The 26,926-nt window shown below is 40.4% G+C and overlaps 1 protein-coding gene across 1 annotated transcript in view; it reads right to left on the bottom strand.

Moving 5' to 3' along the window:
* The window catches only part of mmp15 (matrix metallopeptidase 15), a 31,924-nt gene extending 6,742 nt beyond the window's left edge, over nucleotides 1-25,182 (bottom strand). Inside the window, exons 1-9 of the mRNA XM_014473700.2 lie at nucleotides 24,371-25,182; nucleotides 14,841-14,989; nucleotides 14,489-14,611; nucleotides 14,067-14,374; nucleotides 8,604-8,765; nucleotides 6,390-6,574; nucleotides 4,264-4,402; nucleotides 562-712; nucleotides 180-298 (exon numbers count right to left, since the gene is read on the bottom strand). Of these exons, the coding sequence (XP_014329186.2) occupies nucleotides 180-298; nucleotides 562-712; nucleotides 4,264-4,402; nucleotides 6,390-6,574; nucleotides 8,604-8,765; nucleotides 14,067-14,374; nucleotides 14,489-14,611; nucleotides 14,841-14,989; nucleotides 24,371-24,490 (1,456 nt within the window). The 5' untranslated portion in view covers nucleotides 24,491-25,182. The remainder of the gene's footprint in view (nucleotides 1-179; nucleotides 299-561; nucleotides 713-4,263; nucleotides 4,403-6,389; nucleotides 6,575-8,603; nucleotides 8,766-14,066; nucleotides 14,375-14,488; nucleotides 14,612-14,840; nucleotides 14,990-24,370) is intronic.
* Between the last annotated feature and the right edge of the window lie 1,744 nt (nucleotides 25,183-26,926).

Here is a 26,926-nt window from a genome sequence, read left to right as displayed (position 1 = left end):
TACGACATGTTTATCTTTTTCACTTTCAGCAGGAACACTGGCGATATTAACCAACGATCGCTCAAGACTTGACCACACCCCGATTCTTTGTTTCAGGCAAGTCTCATTCTGCTACAGGCACTTCCACACATACACACAAGCACACACAGAATAAATCCTCTCATTCTGTCTCAGCTCACCCCCGTCATCACTAAGGAAGGCCCCCTTGGGAGAAGAGGGCACTGAAGAGTCCCAGACATCGATTGACTTTGGGTAGCCTCTGTCAGCAGACTGTGACGTCTCATCAAAGCGCCAGTATCTGAACACAATAGTGGAATAAAGGTTTTGCTTCTGGTTGTCAACTAGGCCAAACTAGGCTTGATACAGCTAGTATTTAAACAGCTCATAGTGAACTGAAAACCTCTCTAAATCAGCTGAGGTGCATTAAGCTCAAACTGCACATGTTGGCACTAAAAAAAGATACCGGACATTAACACAGTGAGGTGGATACGTTGTCTATGCATTATGGATGGTGATGCATTTTATGTAAATGCATCACTGACAGACTGAAGGCTACTTTACCTGTCTCCTTGAAAGAAGTAAGTGTAGCCGGACGGTTCCCACCAGATTGCGGTGTCTATCCGGTCATAGGGAATATCTCGACCATAATCAACCAGATCGAGAGGGTAGCCCGGTTCCAGGTTTGCCTCCCTGAAGAGCCAAAATCTGTTTCCTGATGAAGACAAGGGGAGAAAGGAGAAGAAATCGGGCTGGTTTACTTTCACAGGCAAATATAACCTACATAACCTCAGGTACTTTGACATGTAAGGAAAACTAAAGCGCAGATGCAAGCTTTTTTGTACTGGGACTGGCTCAGAAATACAGGCGCTCATCCATGCACTTCTGGTAGTTCAAGTCAAGAACAGTCACAGAAGCCCAGCCTTTATGCAAGTTTGTACATTATAAAAATGAACAAATTATGTGTAATCAGAAAACACATCAACAGCGAGTATGGCATCACTGAGTAAGAAGTTTGGGTTTGGTTAGTAATTATACATGAGGAGCGGCTGGTCTTCTGTCAGACTACAGCTTTATTCTCACTGAAAGAATGATTTCACTGTTTCCACAACATTAAGTTTTAAGGTGGAGGTGCTCAGTTATGGCATTATGTTCTTTTTGATATCTTAATGTAATCGATTCTAGAAACATTTATTCTTCAAAGATACTAATTTACATTACAATCCATATAAAATGACCCATTCTCATTTACCCAAATTAAGCAACTTCTTTCTGCAGCAGCTCCTCGCGAATGCGTCCAGAAAATACAAATGCAACGTTTTTCAGTCGTCAAAATTAGACGAACAGGAAACAAATTTAATCCGTGACGCTACAAGCTAACAAATGACACGGACCTTTGAAAGCAACTTATAAAGGTCAATATTATCACTTACACAAAGTATCTTGCCTACTGTTTAGACAAATAGCAAAGTGACACTTTTTAATTGTGTATTTTTCTAAGAGGGCTGAATTCTCACTTACTTTTTGGTTTTGCGCTAATTAGAGAGGTTAAAGGATTGCCTCATTGTGCCTATAAAAAATGTTGCCATGGTATTGAAAATACTATTTAATATTTAGTGTGAAATTTGAGTATTGTTACATTTGACTCATTTCTTTATTTTCAAACATCCCTCTACAAGCCTAGTAGGTTTTGTCTTGGCAAGCTGACTAATGCACAAATATATCAGGCAGCTTGTCGTTTTGGCCCTCTGCCATTTCATAACACTTTTTTGAGTGCAAGATAGAGCTGTCTGCTGTGAGACATTTTGTACCCTCAATGTGTCAATTTCCATCTGTTAGAGGACATTTTAACTAATGCTTCAAAGTCATTGTCATTGTCTACTGTACAGAAATGTGGTCACTTGCTATCAGTAGGGTAAGATCTACTAGCAGGAAGTTGCTTGGAGCTATTTTGATCAGTGGAAATAATCTGTCAGTCTATGAGTGAACTGATTTCTGATAGGAAAGTATGAAAGAATGAAATAGTAGAGTGCGGGTATAAACTGGGGGCAACAAATTGGGTACCTTTGCTGCAATTACAATGAGGAATTACACAATTCAGTTGGGCCAGCAAGAGAAAAATGAATGAGTCTGTAATCCATAAAGTTGAAAAACAATCAGTGAAATTCAGGCTGACAGTTGACATCACAGACGATTCGTTTTATTGGTGCCTGATGTACAAATGTTCTCAAATGCAGCAAAACGTCTGCTAACCGAGTCACCGCAAGATGTAGAGCAGTAATTGACATTTACATCATTCTTGGCGCATTTCACATAAACACAGGCAAGAGAAACACTGACTGCAGTGACTGCAAAGGAAAGTAACACTGACTGATCGGGTGGGCGTTCTTTTTTTCTAGGAATATACGGCCCTTCTTCATATTGAGCTGTGAGGTCTGACTTTCTGCCCAGGGCCTTTTCTCCTTGTCTGGCCCTTCCTTCACTAATGGCTCGTAGCCAAGTGTCACGCCGAGAGGCTCGCCAATGACATCATTCGCCTCATTATCAACAGCTGCCCCCAAAGCATGCAGTCCTTCAGAGGGAGGCAGAGCTAAAGGCTAAACGCTTCCTTTTTCATTCAGCAACTTCCATTGAGAGCTATAAAATGCTAGCTGCTCTCTGAGACTGACAGTTTAAAATAACAGGCAGTACTGAAAAAGATTTATGCAGAATACATTATGTACTGTAGTTCTCTTAGAGGGAAACCAGAAGGTTCATAAACTTCTCAAAGAAGGCCAGTGAAAGATGTAGTAGTTTAGAATACGGAGAGTAGGACACATTTTGATAACGACCGCTGTTAAAATTAAATGGATTGTACATTTTCAACAAATCTGAACATTACATTGCGGAAGTTTGTGTTAGTGTACCATTATTACTGTTAGTTAGCTTAGCTTTGGGGTCTACTTTGACTTTGACTCAGGAGTATTGAAGGAGGGATACATCTAAAAGTTGCGGGTATAAATTAGGTCCAGGACCTAAATGTGTTCATTTTAATTAATTAATTACACAGATTTTAATGAGTTAAAATTTTAACGCAACCATCTGGCAAATGTACTTGGAACATTTGAGTGCAAAAGTTCCAAGTGGAACCTTTGTACTCCAATGTTTCCGGTAAGCCTGTAAATCTGAAGCACAAGCTACATCCGGAAATAACAGCGAAGGGAGACAAAGCGGCTTCTCTTGGCTCACTGGGGGTTCATTTTTTCTTCAATAAAACGACCAGATGGGACAATGGAAAAGACTATTGTTGTGTTTAAGTGTTGCTAAACGTAGTTAGGCTTTCAGTGAAGATATTCAAGCATAAAATAGCATCTCAATGCTAAATGTGTAGCAGCAGCATGTTTAGCATGGAACTTCTTTTTCAAAGAAGTTCCATTAATAATCAGGGATTTCTGAAACACTGGAAATCTGAATGGGTAGAATAACCAACAATCTGATGGTTAGAGAATCTGCATAACAGATTCAAAACATAGACATATGATGAGCTCATATGTCTATTTATTCAATAATTTTGCAGCAAAAAGGGTTTTCAAATTGAAGATTTTACTTATTTTGTTCACATATGGTTTTCGACTAAAATCTGATTAATTCATTCACTCAATTAAACATCTACATCGCGCCCCACCACCATTTAAAACTTTTATTTGAAGTGTTGCTACACAAAGTTGTCTTGTTTGTAAAAACTGATTTAGAGATCAGAGATCAACTCATCAAGCTTTTCCCATATGATCCCAGTTTGGGCTCTAATTGGTTGATTCCAGTTTTGTCCAATTACTTTCCTCCTGCAAACAACTGTAAGGACCTAACAAGAAGAATGTGCTGAAAGTCTTTGTTTTGGTGTGATGCTTTTGAATCCAGAAAATGAAGGGATTACAAGATTTTTCCCATTTATGCACCAAAGCATACGAGCATGCTGTTGATTGTAGGCAGAAAAGTGGTGGAAGTTCTTAGTTTTGATGGATTTTCTGATCACCACCCAGAGCCAATCAGTGAAAATGTGCCGATCTTGATCTCTGACCAATTCTTTGCTGTATCTCCACTTTTTATCGCATAAAAACACATTACTCCAGGCCATAGCTGGTTATTTCCTGTTATTTCAAGCACGAAGAAAATAATACATAATAGCAATGGCTGCAGTAAAGTACCTGTCTGAATTAGAGCACTGCTTTTTAGCATGAGAGCCCTGGGCAGCATGCTTCAGTGTGTCTTTGCGAACGTTCTGCTTACCTTTAAAGAAGACGAACCGGCCGTCGTGTCTCTCGTAAGCGGCATCGATGTCGCCGGGCAGACCCCTCCAGAAGTGACCAATGGGCATGGGGTAGTTATCCAGGACCCTGTTCCTGCGAACCCTCCAGAACCACCGACCCTGCAGGGTTCAACATCGCGGGTGTGAGTCCTGGCATTACTTAGAACATGAGATGTGTTCGTCTTCACACCCTTAAAACACATCAAACCCAATGAAACTACAAATTAATAATATAATAAAACCTGACAACACGCTGTATTGAAAGGGTGACAATAAATCCAGACCAGTAATTTCCCCTGGTCACCAAGCTCTTGTAGCACTGAGGTCACACACACAGCAGTGTGTTCAAACTCTGTGGTTGTTCTGCCAATTAAACTGAGCGCTAAAGGATAACGAGAGCGGAACGGACAATAAAACAGCAACAGCAGAAAACTGACAGGCTAATAACAGTTTGATGGTTTCATCACAGCCCATTACTCCCCTCTCTGCTCGTCACTCTGCTGCTACATCGCATTCTTCATAAAGTGCGTTGTAATTTTCACTGTCCGGTTAACAGCACAAAACAATGGATATCATTGTATACAATGTATTGTATCATTTTATACAATCATTTGGTAAAACTTTGGCATATGGGCATTAAGATCTCAGTTAAGCGCTACTGATTCCAGTAGACCTACTTTCACCAGAAGACTGTCTGATTGTTTCTAAGTGGTGAGTCAGTGGGAGAACCTTCTTGATCTGTAAAACAGTAAAATGCTCGGCGCTCGCTTCTTTCTGGCAAGCACACCTGGTTTCGTCCATCATGCAGGACACAGGAGGATGGATTCATCTGTTTACCATGATTGATAAAAATCCATCATGAATGTCTTCCAGACTTTCAACGAATAACCAACAAATGTAATTAACAAACAAAAATCACAGCTGAAGAACAAATTAAGGATTGGCTACAAAATTACTAACAAACTGATTTTCCCTATAAGTAATTATGATTATTCAAAAGAAGTCAAACTCAGTAATATTCCTTAGGTTTTTGTTTTTTGCTCCATGTATGAAAAGGGGCAAGACTTCTCTTTATTAGTTATTTTTAATGTGCCTCAGATCACGTTCAACACTGGATGGAATCCAGGAAACGGGAGTTAACTGGCTGAGATGAAACCCTGAAGCGCAGACCTAACTCTCTGACCGTGTGCAGCACAAGTCCAGGCAGCCAGATGTCAGGCCATTGTGTCTGTTGTTCTGCATCAAACACACCTACTCTCTCAGATAAGAGATGCTCACAGACTGATCTGTGTGTTGGGAGGAGCAGGAACCCGCTCTGGAACAGACCAAGAAAAATCTACGTTTCTTATGCAACTCTTGTCAAGAGACGACTCTTTCCTCGCTTTATGTTTTGGTACATTTGCATTTCGGCAGTTTCCTGGGATCCAGTGGAATCGCTCTTGGATAATGTTGAGACACTAACGCAGCTACTGCAGCACCTCCTCTGAAACACACCATCACTCATGTTGTGCTGCTGCTCTCAGACTATCACCAAATAAGTCCTGGACACACCAAAACACAGCTAAGTGTTGCTGAAATTTCTGTAAACTTCAGCCCTGACACGAATCCCGCAGACTTCTTGCATCAGTGACCAGTAAGTGTTGCTAAAGCACAGCTGACTCATAATGACAAACCGCCACAAGACTGGAGTGCATAGCATCAAAAAAAAAATGTCTTGTGAGAAATATGAAAATCTAGCTGGGAGCAAAAACAGTCAACAGCAGAAGGATGGGATTGTAAGTGAGCAGTCAGACAAAGCTAGGAGCTTAGGTAATAGCTTACTCATGTCTAACGCCTTTTAAATGTTTTGTATGGATCCAGAGGCTCCTAAAGCCAACACCTGAACACCCCCAACTCTTCCAGCAGGGCCTGTATCTCATAAAAGAGCGCCGGCCTGTTAGTTTACAATCCACAAAGCCCTGATTGAAAGCAGACCTTTTCTTGGCCGCGTCACACGTCCTTTCTCTTAACGGACTCCATTTCTGAGCTCTGATTTTTCTACAAGGAATGAAACCTCACGTCCGGTCGGGTGTTGAACCTGAACCTAAAGCTTCGTCGAAGAATTGACCTTAAAAACGAACATCTCTCCGCGCAGCATGGCAACGGTGTCGAAGTTCCCCTCGCAGATATTGGGCCCGTAGTGGTCGGGTCTGTCGGTGGTCCTGGGGCGGGGGGGATTCTGGGGTGGTCTGGGTTCTGGGCGGCGAGCCGGCACGGTGGGCAGCGCCTGAGTGGGAACGCTGTCGGGTTGACCTTTAGAGAGGCACAGAGAGGGGTCAGCTGAGTCAGCACGATGGTCAGTATGTTCTCTGTTTGTTCTCCTTAACTTGCTGAAACTGATCCAAAGCAGAACACTTAACAACTTTTATGTATATGCCATACCATTTCTTCATATGTAAAGAAATGGTATGGCTGGACAATATGGCTGAAAAACAAATAAGCATTTTATATCATTTGATAGATAAATATTGATTCATTTTTTGTTTTAAATATCTGAAATACTGTTAAACTGGTGATGGGACCTTTCCTGTTTTATCCACCACAAATCTGGAACAAACTTCCCGAAAACTGGAAAGCAGCCAAAACACTGAGTTCCTTTAAATCTAGACTAAAAACTACTATTTAGAATTGTTTTTGAAAGGTAATAATTGGACCATATCTGTTGTGTATTGATGATCTAAATGATGGCACTCCTCAAAATGTAATTATTGTTACTAGTCTCTCAATTAGTGACTGTAAGATGTTTATATGACTTCTTATTTTTGTGTTTTTATAATATAATGCACTTTGAAATGCCTTGTTGCTGAAAGGTGCTATACCAATAAACTTGACTGATTGATTGATTGATTGATCATGCCTATTACAATATGTTGCTATTCATATATTGTCCACCCTGAGGAAATGGCTAATATAATTCAATATAAATGACATAGGATATAAATGAACCTTTTACTTACTAAATGTACTTATTTTTTGGAAATCCATCATAGTAATCATTATTAACAATCAATTTGTGAAACATTGGAAAACATGTTTATACTTTAAGGGGGAAAAAAGACAAAAAGTTGAAGACTAAAGCTTCTCCTTTAAAAATGACTCATTTATTCCTGTTGCTTGTGAAGATGTAAAAAGAGAAGTTAAGATGACTCCTACTCAAACATACTAAAAGCTGAAACAGTGCCTCACTAGAGTGTCCACACACCTTCAATAGCTCAGAGTGTGACACAATAGTAACATGATGCTGTGGGAAAACTGGTTAAGCCTCATCAGAACATGGCTGCAGACAGAATGCACACAAATGACTGGAGGTTGAAAAACAATGGAGACTATAGAGACTCCCATATAGTTCATTCGAACTGACGCGTTGTCACAAGGTTTCTGAACGTTTGTGTTCACAGATGTTTCATGAGCTGCGGCTTCAGTATACATCCCTAACCCTGACCCAACAATGTCCCAATTTCCATCCAGTAGTTTTTAGCCGTTTGATAGTCTTATTATTATACTAGTTATGTAGTGAAGAATCCTACAAATGTACATAATTCCTCACTGCGTCACACAAACACTCCTCATAAATATTCGTGTCTCCTGCAGATCCATGAACCGGATAGTGGAAGACAAATATCAACGTTGCCGACTCTGGATTTGTTTCGGGACTCTTTGCACAGAGCTCTGTGGAATTGTTTCCATGTGGGTCTGGTGTGGAGAATGGGAGGCGGTTGCCTTGATTTCTGCACTTTGGATGAAGTATGGGGGAACCTTAAGGTTGAGCAATTAGTTGCAGCGGTTTTGGTCAAAGAATGTCATGTGTTGGAGTTGCTTAGGCAAAGTCTATACATATCAAATTGAGAATTTGCAGCAAGACTTTGCAAACTGATTTTCTCAGACACTCCTTCCAATCTGACTCATTTTTGCTTCATACAGTAGCACCATAAAACACCTGCAGTTGTATTTGTAGCAAAAAACGACTCAGAGGGGCGGAGTGAAAACACTCACCACACTCTTTAGATTTTTTATTTCTAAAAGCATTTTCATAATAATGCATCATTATGTTTCCCCTTCATACTTCAGATGGATTTGTTATATAAAATCTCCTAGTTTGTGGTTCTACAAAATATATAAAAGTTTAAGAGGGATCTATGTTTTTCTACTTTTCTAAAAGCATATCCTGGCATAACCCGACCAAAAGTACATAAATCCTTTTTCCCAATACTTTTGTAAGGGAACTGGTATGAGTTTAAATGAGAATGAACTGAATAGTGGAGTGGAAGGGTCAAAAGGTTACCGTAGATCTGCTGTATGCCTTGTCGGTCGTCGTCGGGAAGCTGGAAGTTATCAGTCTCCATCCACTGGTAGAAGGGAGCCATGATAGCCAGGGGGTTACTGGAGTGCTCCAAGCCCAGAGCGTGGCCCAGCTCATGGACCGCCACCAGGAACAGGTCATTACCTGGATCAACACAGAACTCATCAGCAAACAGACTGTAACCAGGAGCTAACCACTGAGCTGAGGATGTCTAAAAGAAACCTCAAAGAGATTTAAAAAAAAACAAAAAACTGTATTACTTTATTGATCCCAAGGGGAAATTAAATCAAGACTTTCTTTTATTGTGCAGCTTTTGGGACAGGAAGAGGGAAATCGGTATGTGTCGCATATAAGACCGATTGTTGCCTTATTTTCTCCTTTCAGTGATCAAACAGACACAGCTATGCTAATGACAGCCGATATGAATCAGCACACATTCCTATCCATTAAACAGGTCAAGGAAGTAATGACCCCATGCACACTGCAAAAACACAGAATCTACTGTAATTATTCTTGGTCTAGTTTCTAGTACAATTATCTCTTGAAAGACAACAAAACTGACTTACAGATAACATTTCAGCAAGTTATAGGAGCTTGTTTTAAGTCAATAACTTCTTAATATTGATTAAAAAGTACTGGTTCCATAGGTAGAATATTTTACTTATAACATGGGAAAAATGTCTTTTTATAAGTGGAAGTGCCAGTGCAACTAGTACTTTTTATCAATAATAAGGAATTATTGACTTAAAACAAGCTTCCTATTATGCTGAAAAGTTACTCTTAATTTAGTTTTGTCTTATTTCCAGACTAAGATAGTTGCAGTAGGAACTAGATCAAAAATGCTTGGTAATATTTAGCATTTTTGCAGTGAGGCATTGTACATGTTGAACATCTCAGATCAGAAGGCGTCAGAAACAGAAGGAGAGAGAAAGAAAAAGAGAGAGAGTTTCGTAAAGGTAAACAACACATTTATCTCCAACATGTTCTTGTAGGTTCATATCTGAAGGGAAGCCAAAACAACAGAGGGTATTTCCTCTAACTCTATGCCTCTTTGTTCTTCACCCGGTGCTGTGAACCCCGATGAACTTTGAACTTGCAAAGTGTTATGTCTGACCCATAATGAGCTGCACTGATTGGTCAGACTGGCGTGAGTGACATCATGTTTTAAAGAAAATGACAGTGACTTCACTGCTGTGCATGCACCAGAGAATAAAACACAACGATCTGGTCTATCTGTTCATTTCCTCTCAAACACACACAAGGACACGGAATTGCCCCCCCGCTCCCCTTTCCCTGCTCCTCCACCACCTTGTGTACTTTCCAAGTCACATGCAAGTCCTCATGGAATGCTGAGATACAGCAAACACTTCAGGGAGGAGAACAGCAACGGACAAGATAGAGTGCCGGAGATAGCCGGCGATGAACGAGGAGAGAGTGAGCTCTGGCTAGAGATAAAGAGGCCTTTGTGAGGTAACCGTGGCGACCCTTCAGCTGGACACAGAAAGGAACAGGAAGCCTCAAATGTCTCAGTGCAGCTAGATGTTAGGAAGCTAAATCAGAGTTATGCAAGTTCACCACTTCAATCTGTTGTTGTACATGTGAAAAAGTATTCACTCCCTTATGTTTATTCTCTTCTGTTTTTTTTCTATCAAACTGAACGGTTTCAGATCATAATATCAGGAAATGATAAGATTCATTTATTGAGGCATGATTACTGTACAACCATTAACATACCTTAACAGAACTGTTATTTAAATACATTTCTGTTATTTATTTAACAGAAATAAGGTATATTTCTATTAAATATACCTTAGATATATATCTATCTATATAGATATATATGTATATATATCTATATATACATATATATAGATATATATGTATATATATCTATATAGATAGATATATATACACAGACCTGTTAAGGTATATGTATCAAATATGACCTAAAAGACTCTTTACCTCCTAATTTAACGCCTTGAAATTAGGCTTCTGTCTCTTTAAAAACTCCTGCTCTTTCTGAAGCTCCACCTTCAAGAAGTCATCATAACGTGGCTCCTCTATTAACCCTTTATCAACATTTTTACCAAGGCTGCACTGAAGTAGCTTATATAATGAGCTCAGCAGATGTGCAGTTCCTCCAGGTGTTTGCTAATTGCTGCTGGCTAGTCTGAAGGAGCTGAATGAGGACGTAACGGTGGAGGGCTGCTCTGAGGAGGAAGCTTGGAAACTGCAGCTCTGAGGAGGAGCTGCATCTTGAAGGCGGTGCTAGGTCTCACCAGGTGTCTAGCACAGCTGAATGGTCGCCATGGAGATTGAAGGATTTCTCAAACAAGGTGGAAGAAACAAGGTAACACTCCAGGTCTGTTTTTGATGATTTGATATTATAACATGATGCTCAAAGGAGTCAGTTTTGCACAATACTGCCCCTTTATATAATTCATCATAAAAAGTCAAGTATTTATAAAAGTTAAGGAAAAATAAAAAAATCTATAAAAAAAACTAAAAAAGTGAAATAAAGGTGAAATTAGCTTTGCTAAATGCAAAATACACAGATCATAATATTGGAAAAGGTTTCTCCTCATAACGAGAAACTGGTTTGTTTTTACATGTTACGACCAGAAATTACTCCAGAATTTATTTCTAGTAACTGGAAGCTAACGGCGTCCATCAGAACCTGTCTGCACATTGCATGCAGAATATTGCATTGTGAAAGAAAACCGCTAATGATATCTTCTAGGAAAATCCTGCAGTGTCACTGCTGCTCCAACCAAGCTAATTCTTGTCCTCTTTCGCTCACTTCCACTGCCATCTCCTTTCCCTCTGCCTCCTCCTCGCCCTCTTCTCACTGTCTGACTCTAATAATAAGTGCATTAGCATCTTCTGCCTGCCGTTTATGGGTGGACCCGCGTGTCAGCGGATCTGTCTGAAAGATAGTAACATAGCAGCGAGGCAAGCAGCCTGGCATCTTCCATTGTGCCCTCTGACAGGTCTTACTGTCACACAGTGTTACATGTTCAAGTCCTGTAGGAATTTTGAAGCAGTGCAAGTCATGAATTTGTTCAAAAGCAAATCCAAACAGCTCAAATAAGTGGCGAACACATGCAAAATATGTGCAGCCAGAACACATCATCTGTAGCTAAAATTTGTTGTAAAAATTTACAGCTAATGTTCCTGGGGTGTGGTGGCGAGGCAGACGCTGAGGACTCAGGTTGAAATGAAGAAATGAAGATTTTAATGATGAATTCCAGAAATATAAAGTCCAATAATCCAGGCAGCACAGAGAGAGAGCAGAAGGCTAAGGCTCCTCAACTGGTAGCAACTGGAAAACACGATGGACAACACAAACAAGACCATCCGACTAGACACGACTAGACGTAAGACCAGACCGTTTTGACAGGGACCTGACAAATACACAGAAACACAGGTGACATTAAATACACAGAGGGTAATCAGGGAACGAGACACACCTGGGAACAATCTAGGGGAAGACGGGACAACAGGGAGACTCAATAGACACAGAAACCTAAAATAAACACACAGAAAAACTCAAATCACCACAGGAAGTGAAGCAAATGAAGCTTTCTCTGACCCCGGTGAGGTGTTGATCAACGGTCTTTTATTTTAACTCAGTTTTCCTTAGAAAACTGTATTTGTCAAAAAAAAAAAAAAAAACGGGTTCCCAGAGTTGAGAAGCCCGAAGCGACACCTTGACAACCAAATCCGACTTTCCAAACCTGCTGCTCGTTTTGCCAATACTGCTCCTGCTGTACAAAAGCAGTGAGCTGTGTGATGTCTGCGTGGGAATTTTGGATGAAAAGGAGGAGTTGTTTGGTTCAAACCAGCAGGGTTGATCAGTCACACTGTGCATCACAAGGTTCACACCTCTAATCTTTGATTTAATAACACCATTATTCACTTTTCAAAACACGTTGAGAGCTCACTCTGTGGCCAGGAGTCTTCGACAGGGAACAAACTCAGGTTCACCCTCTGATGTTTAAACCTTAAGTTTCATTTTTCTTAACTCTGTAGGATATAGTGTTTGGTTTGGTATAACGCTCAATATTATCTAAATTACTGCAGGACCCCAAAAAGGAAAAATAAGCTACAGTCATATTCAATAAAAAAGAATATACGAAACGATGAGTCTCATTTGTCAGGTTAAAAGTACCTTTTGAAAATTACAACAGGTATTAGATATATTTTTTATGAACCCTACATTTCTGTTTTTATTGGTCTGATGTTACAGTCTGCTTTTAAATATCATGTTTTATCAGTAACAAGTGGAAAATCATCCGAAGTAAAGGTTTTCAAATATCCATTTGTGTCTAATTAATCTAAATAATGTGTTTCACTCTGTGATAAAGTTCATAAAGTAAATGGACTTCAATAACATTGTAGCTTATTAAATGGGTCTGCATGTATTCGCATTAAAACTGTCACAATCAGGTTCTGGATCAACTTCAGCTCAGAAGGCTCCCGCTTTCTGAAAAGGAGCTACTTTTCATCCATAACCCTCCTGGAAGGCAGCAAACATTTCATAATTAAATGTGTGTGTGTGCGTGTGTGTGTGTGTCAAGGCAGACAGTAATTTGGTTGTACTTTGCTTTAAAGCTGTTTAAGTAGCATGGCCAAACAAGGGGAGCGGTCTGCAGATCTCCCCGAGTGGAACACTCTCCCACTTACTGTGCCGTTCCACTGTCCCTGTGATCAGCTCTGAAACATCCCACACACTCACACACTCACACACACACACACACACACACACACGCACAGGCGCACACAAACCCAAATAAGAATCTCTAAGCCCCAAGCTCTGCATGGGGCTAGATTTGGTATCTGCATCAGGAAATGTAATTAGTTTTAGGGGTTGTGTCGATGACAATATGACAGCTTAAAGGAGACGAGGTAAGGGTTAGACTTTGATTTAAGTCCTTTAAAGTGCAAAAGAATCTGAAACTTTTGTACATTTTAGGCCGCAACCCACTGATTTAATGGTTTGGTGGCCACGAGTTTTACAAAAAAATGAATTGGCGACACAATAAGGAACTCCAGGAACAGTGGTGCAGATAAGTCACAAGTTGTGTTACCATCCAGTCATGTGAGTTTGAAGTAAACTTTTGAAAGATAGCAAAAACAGCAAAAAAGGAAAATGTGAGTTAGGTGTCTTTCCATCTACTGGTTTGGATTGAATCAACCATGTTAGGCAAAGCATAAATTTGTCAGATATTGACGTTATGTTTTGTTGTAATTAACAAGACGTAAGCTTGTGAACCAGCATGAACCACAAATGTCAGAAAAAAAGAGAGTCCTCCCATCCATGCTGGAGGTTTGAACTTAGAATTTGTTTTCAGTTTCATGCCTCTGGTAAAGCACAAACCTACCAGTGGTCATCATGTTTACAAAACATTATGACTAAAATCCTTAAAGTCCGTGATTTATTACCTTGCACATTGTGGTTCCCAATGGTCCAAGGTTCGTCAGCATCAAAGTGCGTGTCCCCTCCCATCCCGGGTCCAGGGAAGTAGGCGTGAGCCAGGAAGCCACCCTCCCCGTCAAAAGGAGAGCTGTCTCCGTGAAAACCCGAAGCGAAGAAAATCATGATGTCCGGCTCCTTTCTGCGTCCATATTTGATTTCCTGGTAGGGGATTTCATCGAAGGTCAGCGGGGTGACTCCCTCCCAGATCCTAAAGGCCCTCCGGATGGCCTCGTATGAGTTGTACTCTCCGATTTTAGGAGTGTAGTTCTGAATGCTGAAGGGGCAAAAGAGGTAGAAAGAGTGATTTAGTCAGATTACAGAAATAAAAGAAAACTCTGAAGTGACTGTGGAATTCGCTGCTCTAAAGCAGTCAGTTTGTTTCCGTTACCTGTAAGTGAGATGGCTCTTGCTCCATTTATGTCCAGTGAGCGCGTAACGCTTCCGACGCACGTTGGTTTTGATCTGCCCTCCAAACTTGTCAGGCACACCGCAGCGGGGTCTCTTCATGGCACTGAGCAGTTTCAAAGAAATCAGAAACAGGAAGGAGAGCTTTTCAAATATGGAGGACCCAAGTGAGAAGATGAAAGGGGAGCATGACGTTACAAGCCCTGCTATGTTTTCTTCAAGTCCCTGACATTGTAGTTGTACTTTTATGCTTTCACCATACAGCCGAATCAACCGTTGGTTCGTCTGTTTTTGTGAATGAGAAGGTCTGTGTGTATAGAACTGTCAGTGCTGACCTGATGGTCTGAGCGTCCATCTGACCGGTGACCTCCAGACCGTAGAAGCGTTGCATGTCACTGACGGCGTTGGACAGGATCTGAGCTGATCGCATGGTGGACATCTGTCGGTTGGCCTGGGGTAAGTACCCATACATCCTCAGCCATGACTAGATGTAAAGAAGAGAAATACATTTGTAATTACTGCCTGATCTTTAGAGTTCATCCAGACATTTTCCGCTGAACCTGTGAAGCCAAAGAGAGCAGATCACAATACGTCGTTGTCAGGATTCTCTGCTCCATATGCAAGACTTTGTAAAATGTAAAAAACATCCAAACACTTATGTAATCACAAAACCCATTGTGTTTTATTGGAATTTAGACCAACACAAAGAAATGCCTCTCTGTGAACTGGAAAGGAAATATTCCTGCTGAGGTAGAAAAATGATCATCCAGAAGGGAGGGGCCATTCCAAATGTTACTCTAAAGAGTCACGCTTTTTAAAATATGCATTTGGAAGATGTAAAGTTTGTGAACTTCATCAACACATAGCATTCAAAATGTTGTCACACATAAGAATCTGAAATATATGGCTAGGATTTTTTTTAGCCTCTTGCACAAAAAAGCCAAAACACACAACCAGAGCAACTATGTAAAATTTTAGATAAAAACATAAATGTGTGTTGGAATTGCGCAGTTAAAGTCCAGATCGTAATAAAATTAAGAACCTGACTAAACGTCAAAGTTGTTGTTCATGGATCGTTTCTTTAGCAAACATGGTGCAAAATTCTGTTATTGCAACAAAGGATTCTAAAGCGCATTGACTATTATTAGTATTGTTCTATGCAAATGCAAACCACACTTTCTGATTCTTGGTTGTAGAAAACAGATTGACATTGGGTTGCATTGGACATTCTGACTGTAACAGAGTGAGACCCACAGCACTGTGGGAATCTGTAGGAGGGCCGGTGGGGGTTTGGTGGGACTGGCAGATATGAGGGAGAAGTCGTGATACTTGACCCAATCACAGATGACGCAAAGTCTGCCCCACCTGTTCTACAGAAACCCAATACGGCAGGGGCATGCACTTACTCTACTGCAGAAAGCCCAAACATACTGGACGGCCGGGACAGTAACATACTCTTACACACACCCAGTGGTGGTGGGAAAAAGAATAAAACAGAAAGCTGTGCAGGCCTCAGAATCACACCCATCTTTCACAGAAGACATGATGAAGGTCTGTATTTACTTACCCACTCCTTTCAGGCCACGGAACAAACTCTGCTCTTTCAGGCTAAGTGATCTGATCACATATCTGTGCTGCTTCACAAACAGGCTGGCGAGGGTGAAACCATTCCAGACAAAAAAAAAAGAGAAAAAAAAACAAAACTCGCTCAATAAAGCCTCCAAGGAAAACCCCCTTTGATTTAATTTTCCCCGTTTCCCTCTTCAGTTCCTACAGTCTATTGAAATTCAATATGCTCAGTGTTATGGAAAGGTCAAAGGGGAAGGTGTGCAGCGGAGAGGAAATGGTATTACCAACTACTTCCCGGGGGATCAAATTAAAAATATCTGTCAAGCCAGTAACATCCGACCTGAGCTTCACAACCCCTCACAGCAACGCAGCGCTTCGCCTGCATGTGTTCTTCCATTACGATAACCTCTATGCTGCAGCTGGAGCTGGTGTAACATCAGGCCTAACTGACCAATCATTGTAGAGTCTGACAGATGAACACTGTCCAACACCAAACTTTATTCTTTTCCCAGCAGTTTGGGACAATAAAAGCAACATGAAGGTCATGTTATATAAATGCATCATGTGCTCAACAAGAAAGGTCTCTAATCTTACTATGTAAGTGTTACCAATGTAGCTCAAAAGGGCTAAAATGTTGAGTCATACTATTTTTTAAGCTTTTAGTCAATTTAACAAGATGGCTTAAAGAAAACCAGTGCTTGGAGTTTTCTACACCTGCAGCACATTCCTGCCTTCACCTGTTGTTGTACATGGCCAATCAATTGGATAAATGAGGACTACTACACTTTTCTATCCTTGCAACAAAAAAATATATTTCCATTCACATAAAAAGATCATGTTGTGGAAACTAACAACTTTTCTCCTACTGAAGCAACACTCTTTGGTATGTGAGTAAAGCAGCTGAATCTGGATGACCTGTGGTAAACAATAAAATCAAGGGTCAAATAACAGTTTGCGTCTGATGGTTCAATCACTGACATAGCAGATTAAAAACACTAAATATCTTTGGTGTCATATGTCTACTTATCCAGTAATCATCAAAAAGGATTTCTTAAATTAAATGTTATTTTACATGGTTTTTGATTAAAATGTGTTTAATTTTGATTCATTATTTACAAACCCTGCAGTGAACTCAATAAAAAATTCCCATGACTAATTTTTCAACTATAAAAGCAATAAGAATGGGTGGTTCCTCTATCTGTTTTTTTCTGCATAGCATATCTAAAATCGAAAGGAAACGATTATTTAAAAGCAACTCAAGTGGGGATTTTTTAACCTCAAAGTAGGAGCTTTCTATTTTTAAGTGGGCTACTTACCTTAATTTTGCATATAAAAAAAAATGTTTTTCCCTTGTAAAGCGAGATGATGTAGTTTATTCTAAAAGCTGAAAATAGAAATAAACTTTCACAATAAAAACCATAACGAAAAACATTTTATGACCATACATTTTTACATTTAGGTAAATTTACCAGCTGCACAGACTTTTCCTCATAGCTTTCTTTACGTATTGCTCAGAGCATGGGAGTGCTCCCTGACCCTGACCTCTGACCTCCTTTATTCTGTTAGGCTTTTAAGCAAAAGTCTCAGAGAGCCTCTGCGGTAGTTAAGGGATAAACAGTTCAAAAGAAAAGACTGAATGGATGACTTCATCCATTACTGCTGCAGAAGATCCTGATGAAAGCCCAAACTTTTTAAAACTGGGTTTTAAAAGGCCGGTACCTTCAGGATACTGCGTGTTATAATTCTTGGTTAGGATGAAGGTTAACAGCGTTGGGCCTCAGGCATCAAAGTATTTAACTTGAGGAACTTCCAAAGGTCAGCCATTCATACACATTTGTATAGAAAGGCAGCCATGCTTTGGTGGAGCTGCTGCTTCATCTCCAATTCATTTTCTCACAAGTTTTATTTACTGGATGATCGTTAATTATTGCAGTTCATGCATAAGTGATTTTATTCTCTTTAATAGAGCCATAAACACCAGAGAATATTTTGTAACTGTTAGACCTTCTCTTCATCTTATGTGAACTGTCCTGCTGCAGCTATCTGGTCTGAGTCTGTGCATGTGTGTGTGCGTGTGTGTGTGTGTGTGTGTGTGTGTGTGTGTGTGTGTGTGTGTGTGTGTGTGCGGGTGTGTGGGTGTGTGTGTGTGTGTGTGTGTGTGTGTGTGTGTGTGTGTGTGTGTGTGTGTTGGAGCGTGAAGAAGTGTACTGAAGGTTGAACAGGAAGTGACCCTGACCCACCGAGGACTTAAGATAAAGAAGTTTAAACCATGTCCAGTCAGCAGAAACCTGCAATGCCACACAAGGGCCACTGTAGATAGAAAAAAAAAGAGAAATAAATTTCTGCCAAAGAACTCCGAAATTTTTAGATTAATCTCAAACATTTCTAGAAAAAAACAAGGACATTTTTATGTTTCAAAAGTAGAAGATTTGCTGGGAAAAAACTCAGAAATTGAGATTAATTTCAGAAATTTTCTAGAACTATTTCTGAGTTTCAAAATTTCTGACTTAATCAAACTTATGTCCTCGATGCTAAATATGCTAATGAGGGAGAAACAAATTACTGTTACAGGAAAACTGTTTATCCGCCGTCATCTGTAGCCATGCTAACTAGACTGAGCATTTACAAAAGGATCTGTTAACAGAGAAATTGTAGCGGTAGCAGATAGCAAGGGGGCGAAAGAGCAGCGCCACATGAGATTGTGATTGACAGCGCTAAGACCTGCCTCTGGGCTCTGATTGGTGTTTCTAGTTCACACTGGGAGAAGGCAGAGGAGGTTGAATTTTTTCACAGATTGTCTAATACCATATTGTCAGGCTGTTTCAACAAATATCTAAAAAATATTTTTCATAAGTTACATACTGCACCTGCACAAAAGCTCCGCACCAACGGGGAAAACAAACTCTGGTCCATTTGAAGTAGACAGAATGTGTCAGGTGTGAAAACACTCTAAGACGCAAATTACATCTTAGATCGCCTACATGTTTGTCTGGCTGTGGGGGTAACACTTAATGAAAAAGCTAACTTTCCACATATCTGTTGGTATTTACAGCATGTGTATCATCTGATGCTGATTGGTCTCATCACTGTGCGTATCTATTGTCAGGCACAAGGGCAGAGTTGCAGAGTAAGAAATATGTCTGGAACCCCTGAACCCGCCTCCCTCATCAGAAACGTTAAAGCACCTCGGTCTGGAAGCTTACCCTCCATCATCAGCTGGGCTGAATACAAAACTATCTGAGAAAAGAAAACGGCCTTGCAGCTGTGTGTGTGTGTGTGCGTGTGTGTGTGTGTGCCCACCCGGTTTTGTCTATTAAATGGTCTTTCAAAGAGTCCTTGAGTCTACCTGCCAAAAACAGGCCCAGCAATATACAAGGAGTTGTAAAACCTGCCAGTGTGGAGACTGTGTGCATAAATATGTGTGTGTGTGTGTGTGTGTGTGTGTGTGTGTGTGTGTGTGTGTGTGTGTGTGTGTGTGTGTGTGTGTCCACCACAATGTCAGCCAAGATCCTAACAGAGCTTTTATTCTGAGACTTGGTCTGCTGCCATGTCTCAGACATGCAAGTCTTACTGAGAGGATGGATTGGAGTGGTGAGGGAGAAACACAGGCAGGCCGGGAACAAGAGGACAATTTCATTAGTTCCATTTTCTGATTTTCCCTGAAATACATACCAAGGGTAAGAACAAGTCTGGTTTTAGTGCTCAAGAGAACATTTAACTGTCTGTGGTAATAAACGTATTAATCAATCAAAATAGTTTGTTATCATCAATCGGTGTAGCATTTTAGCTTGCTTGGTGATTCAGAACTTTCCAACTGATCACACAAATGTAAATCTAACTCTGCTACATTTACTGTTCTCTGGAAGTGAGGGACATAAACAGTTTTGAAAAAACCTTTTCTTCTGCTTATTGTAACATATTTTTCATAAATAAGAAAATTTGTCTTCCTTTTTATCCAAACTATCTGCCATTTTGGTAACTGCTTTAATATTTTTTCTCCTTAAGTTTAAATTATTGAAAGTTTGAAATTGAACAGCTGGAATAGAACCAACATGAGCAAGTCGTGCCCTAAAGGTTAAAGAGCTCATAAAATCCAGTTACAGACTTGATTTTTTGCTTAATAAAGTAATTTCCCTCCTGCTAAGTTTGTTTAACCTTCTGTTGTGGGTGGAATTAGTACAGCCGCCTATTAAACATATAGCTACCAAAACATCAACCCGCTCAGTGAATGGATGGAGCATGTCATCACTACATCCATCCATGTTGCTTTCTGTACACCCTTGTCCCCAGTGGGGTCAGGAGGGGTGCTGGTGCCTATGTCCAGTGAAAGTTTCGGGCGAGAGGCTGGACAGGTCGCCAGTCTGTCACAGGGCACAGACAGAACAAACATCCATGCACACACACCTAGGGAGAATTTAGAGTTTCTAGACTGTGGGAAGAAGCCGGAGTATCCAGAAAGAACCCACACAAATTCCAAGCACAAAGACCCTGTGCCGGGAATTGAACCCAGGACCTTCTTGCTGCAAGGCAACAGTGCTACCAACTACACCACTGTGCAAACTACCATGTTTGCCTATTATCCCATTTACCGCTGTTCTTAGGAGAGCTGGACTGAAAAGTAGTGAGAAGCCGAGCAGTTCCACCAGGTGTTTGCTAATTGCTCTCGCCGCTAGTTTGGATTTGTACTTGCTAACATTTAGTTAGCAACTTCTAGCGGAAAAAATGCTACCATATATATCTAAAGGTTTTACTCTCAAACCTCAAAAAAAAATGGCTGCACATATTTTCATGTTGTGGACAGGAAAACAAAGAAAGCAACAATTTCTCCAACTAGTTTGCTGCTTGAGTCACGATGCTATAGATGTTTGAGTTGTGGACAAAGACACAGTCTATTGTTTGTTAATATACTGTCATACGATACAGAGACAGTGTGTATCAATACTGCTGATAAAGTATGTCTCATTTTAAAAAATGCCCTACTAAAATTAGCATTCCTCTGCCCCATCCTGTTGCTCCAGTGATGTGACTATTTGGGGACGTGGGGATCGGCAGTCACTTGGGAGTAGTAGGGCTTTTGCTGGAATGTAAGGAGTGGACATGTTGCAGATACCAGAAACAAAGAGGTTACAGAATGAGGAAGTCGTCTAACGCAGCAATAAGTCACCAGTTACCTCGTCCTCATTCTGCTCCTGCTGCTGAAACCTGCATGTTCACATCCACTTTATTCAAGCTGCTCTTATCACGTCCATGTTTCCGTCTGTGTGTGCTCGCTCATCGCCGTTTTGCCCCAGCTCTGCTGCAACAGACAACGGGCTCCATTGTGTTTTCTCAGATGCCTCAGAGTGGCAGGCCAAGCCTGCCTGAGCACGGCGCGTGCATCCAACTTAACAACAGCTGTCACGTTCAACCGTCACATGCTCCGCAGCTGAGATGATCCGCCACCATCCCCATCATTTTTGACACTCCATCCTTCTTTCTAAGAGTTTATTATATTCTTCCAGTGGTGTCTATCCTTCTTACATTGAGATCTCACTGATTTTCCAATAATCCCTCTCTGTTCACTCGGTGCTTTTAACCTCCCACTTCATCCTTTTTGTCCAGACAGAGCAGGAGTTGGGATTTCAGGCCAAGGCATAGTCTGTGGATCACGAGTAAACTGCATGTAGGATTTTCACTGAAGATGTAAAACTATCTAACACTTGTTTTGTTTATTTTCAATGTAGTCTGCTTTGAAAGAATGGAGTTTGCAACTTATTTAAATTCAGAGGCGGCTAATGTTGATCCAAGTTCTCTCGCTGAATCTATTGATGCTTTAGTGTGACAACATTAGCTGGAATCGACCTAAACTCGGTTGTTTTAAGGACTGGTAAACAGAAGTGGCTCTTGCTTGAATTTGGGCCCGAGAGTTTACCTCTTTTAGTTCTCCTGAGCCAAAACAAAAAAAAATGTTACATAACTTATCAGTTAATATATGGCAAAGTTCTGAAGCAGATACTAACTTTAGCATCATTAGACATTACAACGGACCTTCAGTGTTGGCCCTTTGATATCATGCTCTTCAATGACTGACCTTGAAACAGCCTTTGCAAGCATTAACTCCTGTAAAGCTTGTCAAAAACAAACTGGTAGCCTAATGTCACTTTTATTTAGTTGATTTTACTGTAAAAATGGTGATAGGTTAGCTGCACAAACAGGCAAGGACTACACTTGTTCTTTTATTGTAAACCTTTCGATGAGGAAAGAAAAGAACAGATCAGGAGGAAGAGAAACGACTTATTTGTTTTTTAGAAAATGTGTGGAGATGTGCCTTTTTATTCTATTTGGATCATTTTAGACAGTATAAACCACCACATGATCAGTCCAGGTTGTGGTGAAAAGTGTGTGTCTCTCAGGAGAACTCTGTGGTTCAACTGAGCTAAAAATATGAGCTCAATAGTGTAGACATGGTTCAAGTGCTATGTGGCTGTGAAGAGGTACGCTTAGGGACATTTCTGATTAAATTCAATTTTAAAACCTTATATTAAAGAACTACCTCAACTGTTACACACACAAATAAATGATCAAAACTGTGTAGAAAAAGTCAACTCAAGATGTTGACAGGCCTCAGTACTGTTTATATTCCAAAGCATTCCAAATGTTAAAAGGTCATGAGGGGTCACAGCAGCTGCCTCACAAACCTTTGCATTTAGCCACAAACATTTAGAAATGTCTCATTTGTCCACACACTGCTAAAAGCTTTTGTCTTGTGTCTTAGCTGAGCACATTTGCACACGCTGGTTTGTTGATAGCTAAACAGATAAGGCTGTAACAAGACTGACAACCTGATCCCCCGGTCACTGAGTGTGTCAGGCATGCTCACCTATAATGACCGGAAAGTCTGCCAGTCTGTCTTTATCCCTCTGTCAAACAACAGAACAGCTCCAGCACCGATCGCCTTCCTATTAGCTGCTCTGTCAGCCATCATCTCGGTGGTTTAACTCTCAGAACAAACAAGCAAGATGGAAAACTGTGAAACTGACTCCAACCACAGTGCATGAGGTGCTGCTTCAAGCCCAGACTTGATGCTTTTGTATCGACTAAACACTCCTAAATGAACTTTTTATCAATGGGTGCAAAGTGAAAGATAACTTCTGTTGTTGAAAAACATGCTGCTTTCCTGGAGAAAGACAGAAAGAGATTCTAAAGCAGAAAACCGAGCCCGAACATGTCTGATCACTGAAAGAAGTGGGGAGATGAAATTCCCTGGGATACAGCAACCTATGTAGGAGATGCAGAGCTCCACAGCTCAGGTGGGACAATCTGCTGGCTAAGGATTCCAAAAATTTGTCAATTAAGGTAAAAACTGTGAGACAAGGCTGTAAGCAGTCTAATTTAAAGTTTGCCACAAACCACACTGACACACCAAACACTTGGAAGAAGGACTTGCGTTAAGACCAGAATTTAACCTTTTTATTGTTCAATATGACAATCGTTATGTTTGGAAACATCACTCTGAAAAACAAAAAACATCCACCTGGTGGACACCTGGTGGTGGCAGAATCATCCCCAACCAGGAAACGGAAACTGTTCTGAGTTGATGGAAAGACAGATGGATGCTGCTTTTTGGACTTATATGGAGGTTCATAATGTAATGATTTAGATCAAGTCTGATTTAGAATGGTCCAGACCTAAATCTGCTTGAAAATTTGGCAAGACTTGAAAACTCACAGATACAATTTATTTCTTTTTGCAAAGACTCTCCTTTGCTAACCCCCCCCCCCCCCCCCAAAAAAAAACAATAAACATTTATGCCCCAAAATGTGTGAACCTGGCAGAGACACACCCGGAGTACCTGCAGCTGGAATTGCTGTAATAGGTGCATCTACAAACTAGTGTGAATTCAAATACACCACACACCTTTCAGATTTATATTTGTCAAAACAAATTGAAACCATGTGTCCTTTTCCTTTGACTTCACCTGTGTTGCCACATATAAAACACAAACAAAACACAAGGAAGTTTGTGTTTGTAATAAAATGTGAATAAGATAAAGGGGCATGAATACTTTCACAAGATGTTGTTTATGACCATGTGCTCAAACCGTTATTAGCTATCCTGCTACAGAATCTGGCTATATCTCTATTATTAGAGACAATAGGCTTCTGATCGTGTCCGATGCCCTAAAACACTGTTTTGTATCAGAACACGTGATTCTTTGGCTAAACGGTTTAAATAGCCGATTCCTTCTGTTACTCGAATGCTCTCACATTTACAGAGCACTTCTAGAGGTCAGTAATCAGTAATAGCTGAGTTTTACCTCGGCATTGAAGCCTCTTTCATCTTCCGCTCCACGCGCTCCCACCGTGCACAGCCACAGCGCGAGCAGGGTCCGTCTCCAGAGCAACCAGAAGCAGCTGTCCCGTGAGGAGACGGCCATGGTCCGGGCGTTTTACAGCGATGCTTCTTCTCAGGGGGTTCAGCCACAAAGGTGCCTTAGTTTATGCGGGTAAATCTTGTTTAAACTTTCTCCTACACGCTCGCGCACAGTCTTCAGGAGAGCTCTTGTATCCCGAGGAGACGCTCCATGTTCCTCTGAGATGTTGACTCCGGACAGCTACACCTTCAGCAGAATGTTGCTATTGTGCTGTTATCTGTAATAGGAGTTGAGCACGTGAGCGCGCGCCCCATGTATTCCACAACAAAGTCACCGCTCGGACCGCGCGCTTGTCTTGTAAATAACAAGAGAGAAATGTGCGCCTTTTGTGTTTTTTTTTATTTATTATTATTATTATTTTTGCCTAATTACTTAAGTGAATAGCGTCTTGCAACCACGCTGAAAATCAACTGATATAGTAACATGGTCTCGTGATAATCCTCGGGGGCAGAGACACTGAAGTTGCCTGGATAAAGTTGAAACAAGCAAACAAACATAGTTCGTTTTAGCGATATCTGAGCAAAAATAAAATTAGTTGCGGTTCGCAAAACAAAATGCGTTCGAGCTTATTTACGGTTCCCCCCCCTGGCTTTTATGTCCAGTTTTCCCTTTTCCCGGCTGGAATCCTCCTGGTCAGTCGCCCTCGGCTCTGTCCTCGGTCAGGATCTGCGCTGTCACCCTGCTGGAGCCGGTGGGAGAGTGCATGCGGCACCGCGCGAGCGTGAAGTCAAATACATTGATGACGTATTCTTGATTTTCAAAATAAGTCGGACCGGACTGAGCTGAAGGTTTACAACGAGGCTGCCCTAAATGGCGTCGTTGATGTTCCCAAAAGCTAATAATGTTACATGAAATACCCAATGATGCGTTCAATTCAATTATTACACTAATGAACAACACGTAGAACACATCAAATCGTTGACTTGGATTTAATTTTTGAAAGACATTTAAATTAATTGATGAAGAAAAAAACATATGCAACTTTTTTTGTGTTTTTGTTTACATAGATAGCACATTTTCCCTGGTTTTGTAATATTTTAGTATTATTTTGAAGGTGAATCTATTACCTGGAGTTCGACACAAACATCCCCTCACTGTGGTTCTACCACAGAGCTCCAACTGTCACACAATGCAAATAAAGGCCGCTGGAGAGATAGGCTAAAGTTAAACAGTGTTTGAAAAGGTGACCGCGCCCGTAATTCATTAACCAGCCTGAACTTCTTGAACATTTTCTAATAGTTTTCCTTGTTACAGCCACAAAGGTTCTGTTATGACCATGTGATGTTTCAGTTTTTCTTTTTTTTTAAATAAATTAGCAAAAATTACTACATTTCTGTTTTTATCTGTCAAGATGGGATGCTGAGAGTACTTTCATGACAAATAATATATATATATATATATATATATATATATATATATATATATATATATATATATATATATATATATATATATATATATTTGTAATTCAAATTTTTTATTGATTTTCTGAAAATTATCTCACATAAAACACAAATACAGAACAAAAAAAACCAAAAAAGGCTGGTGCACCACCCCCCGCCCCCCAATACCCAGGGTACAGTCATATATTATATGTATATTACAGTGTCAATTCAAAAACATTCAGTAGTTGAGATCATGACAAATAATATTAACTTTTTTGATCTTAGCAAAGAGCTGCAATGAAACAGAGTAAAACAACTTAAAGGGGGATCTGAATACTTTCTGTACCCACGGTATCCTCAAAACTGTTTCAGTTCAGAAAAAAAAAAACTCTGTGGAAAATTTGGAGAAACAAAAGTTGTTTTCATTCACGGCATAATTGCAGGACTGTAGAAATATAATTGCTGAACAAATATTGCTTCCAGCCAGTCCTATGTGGCAGCAGTACTGCACACATTGATCTTTGGATTGACGAGACTTTTAATTGTTCCAGTAGAACAGCTTTTTACCCGCTGCTGTCTGACAAATGGAAACTTTTCAGGAAATGAAAAGAAATATTTGCATCTAAATGCAAATTCATCCTGTTTGGTCAAAGTAACAAGTACTGTGTGATAGTGCTCACTAAAGCTGTGTCATTAAAACCTCAGTCAGTTGTGAAGGGTGATCAATAGAGTTAAAAATGAAACACAATGACTAAAGATGGAGACGCAAGGTTTCTGCTGGACGGTGACAAACTGATGTGTCTTATGTACTACTGCCCTCTACTGTTGGGAATAGTGAAGTATTTTTCTCACCTCAGTGCCAAGAAATCCATTTTACCGACTCATTCTGACGGCTTGTGAAAACTTTACTCTTCCCTGACTCTTTATTCAAATTAGTAGCAAACTTTCATGGCGAATACACTATCTGAGTTGTTACCTATAAAAACAGGACAGACTAGTCACTGACATTTAGAGACGGACATTTCCTTCTCTAAATGCTTTGACTTTTACACAC

The sequence above is a fragment of the Xiphophorus maculatus genome, chromosome 4 (genome assembly GCF_002775205.1).
Source record: "Xiphophorus maculatus strain JP 163 A chromosome 4, X_maculatus-5.0-male, whole genome shotgun sequence".
In the NCBI taxonomy this organism is placed as follows: Eukaryota; Metazoa; Chordata; class Actinopteri; order Cyprinodontiformes; family Poeciliidae; genus Xiphophorus; species Xiphophorus maculatus.
The sequence above is the reverse complement of the archived record's forward strand: the minus strand, read 5'-3'. Positions and strand labels throughout refer to the sequence as shown.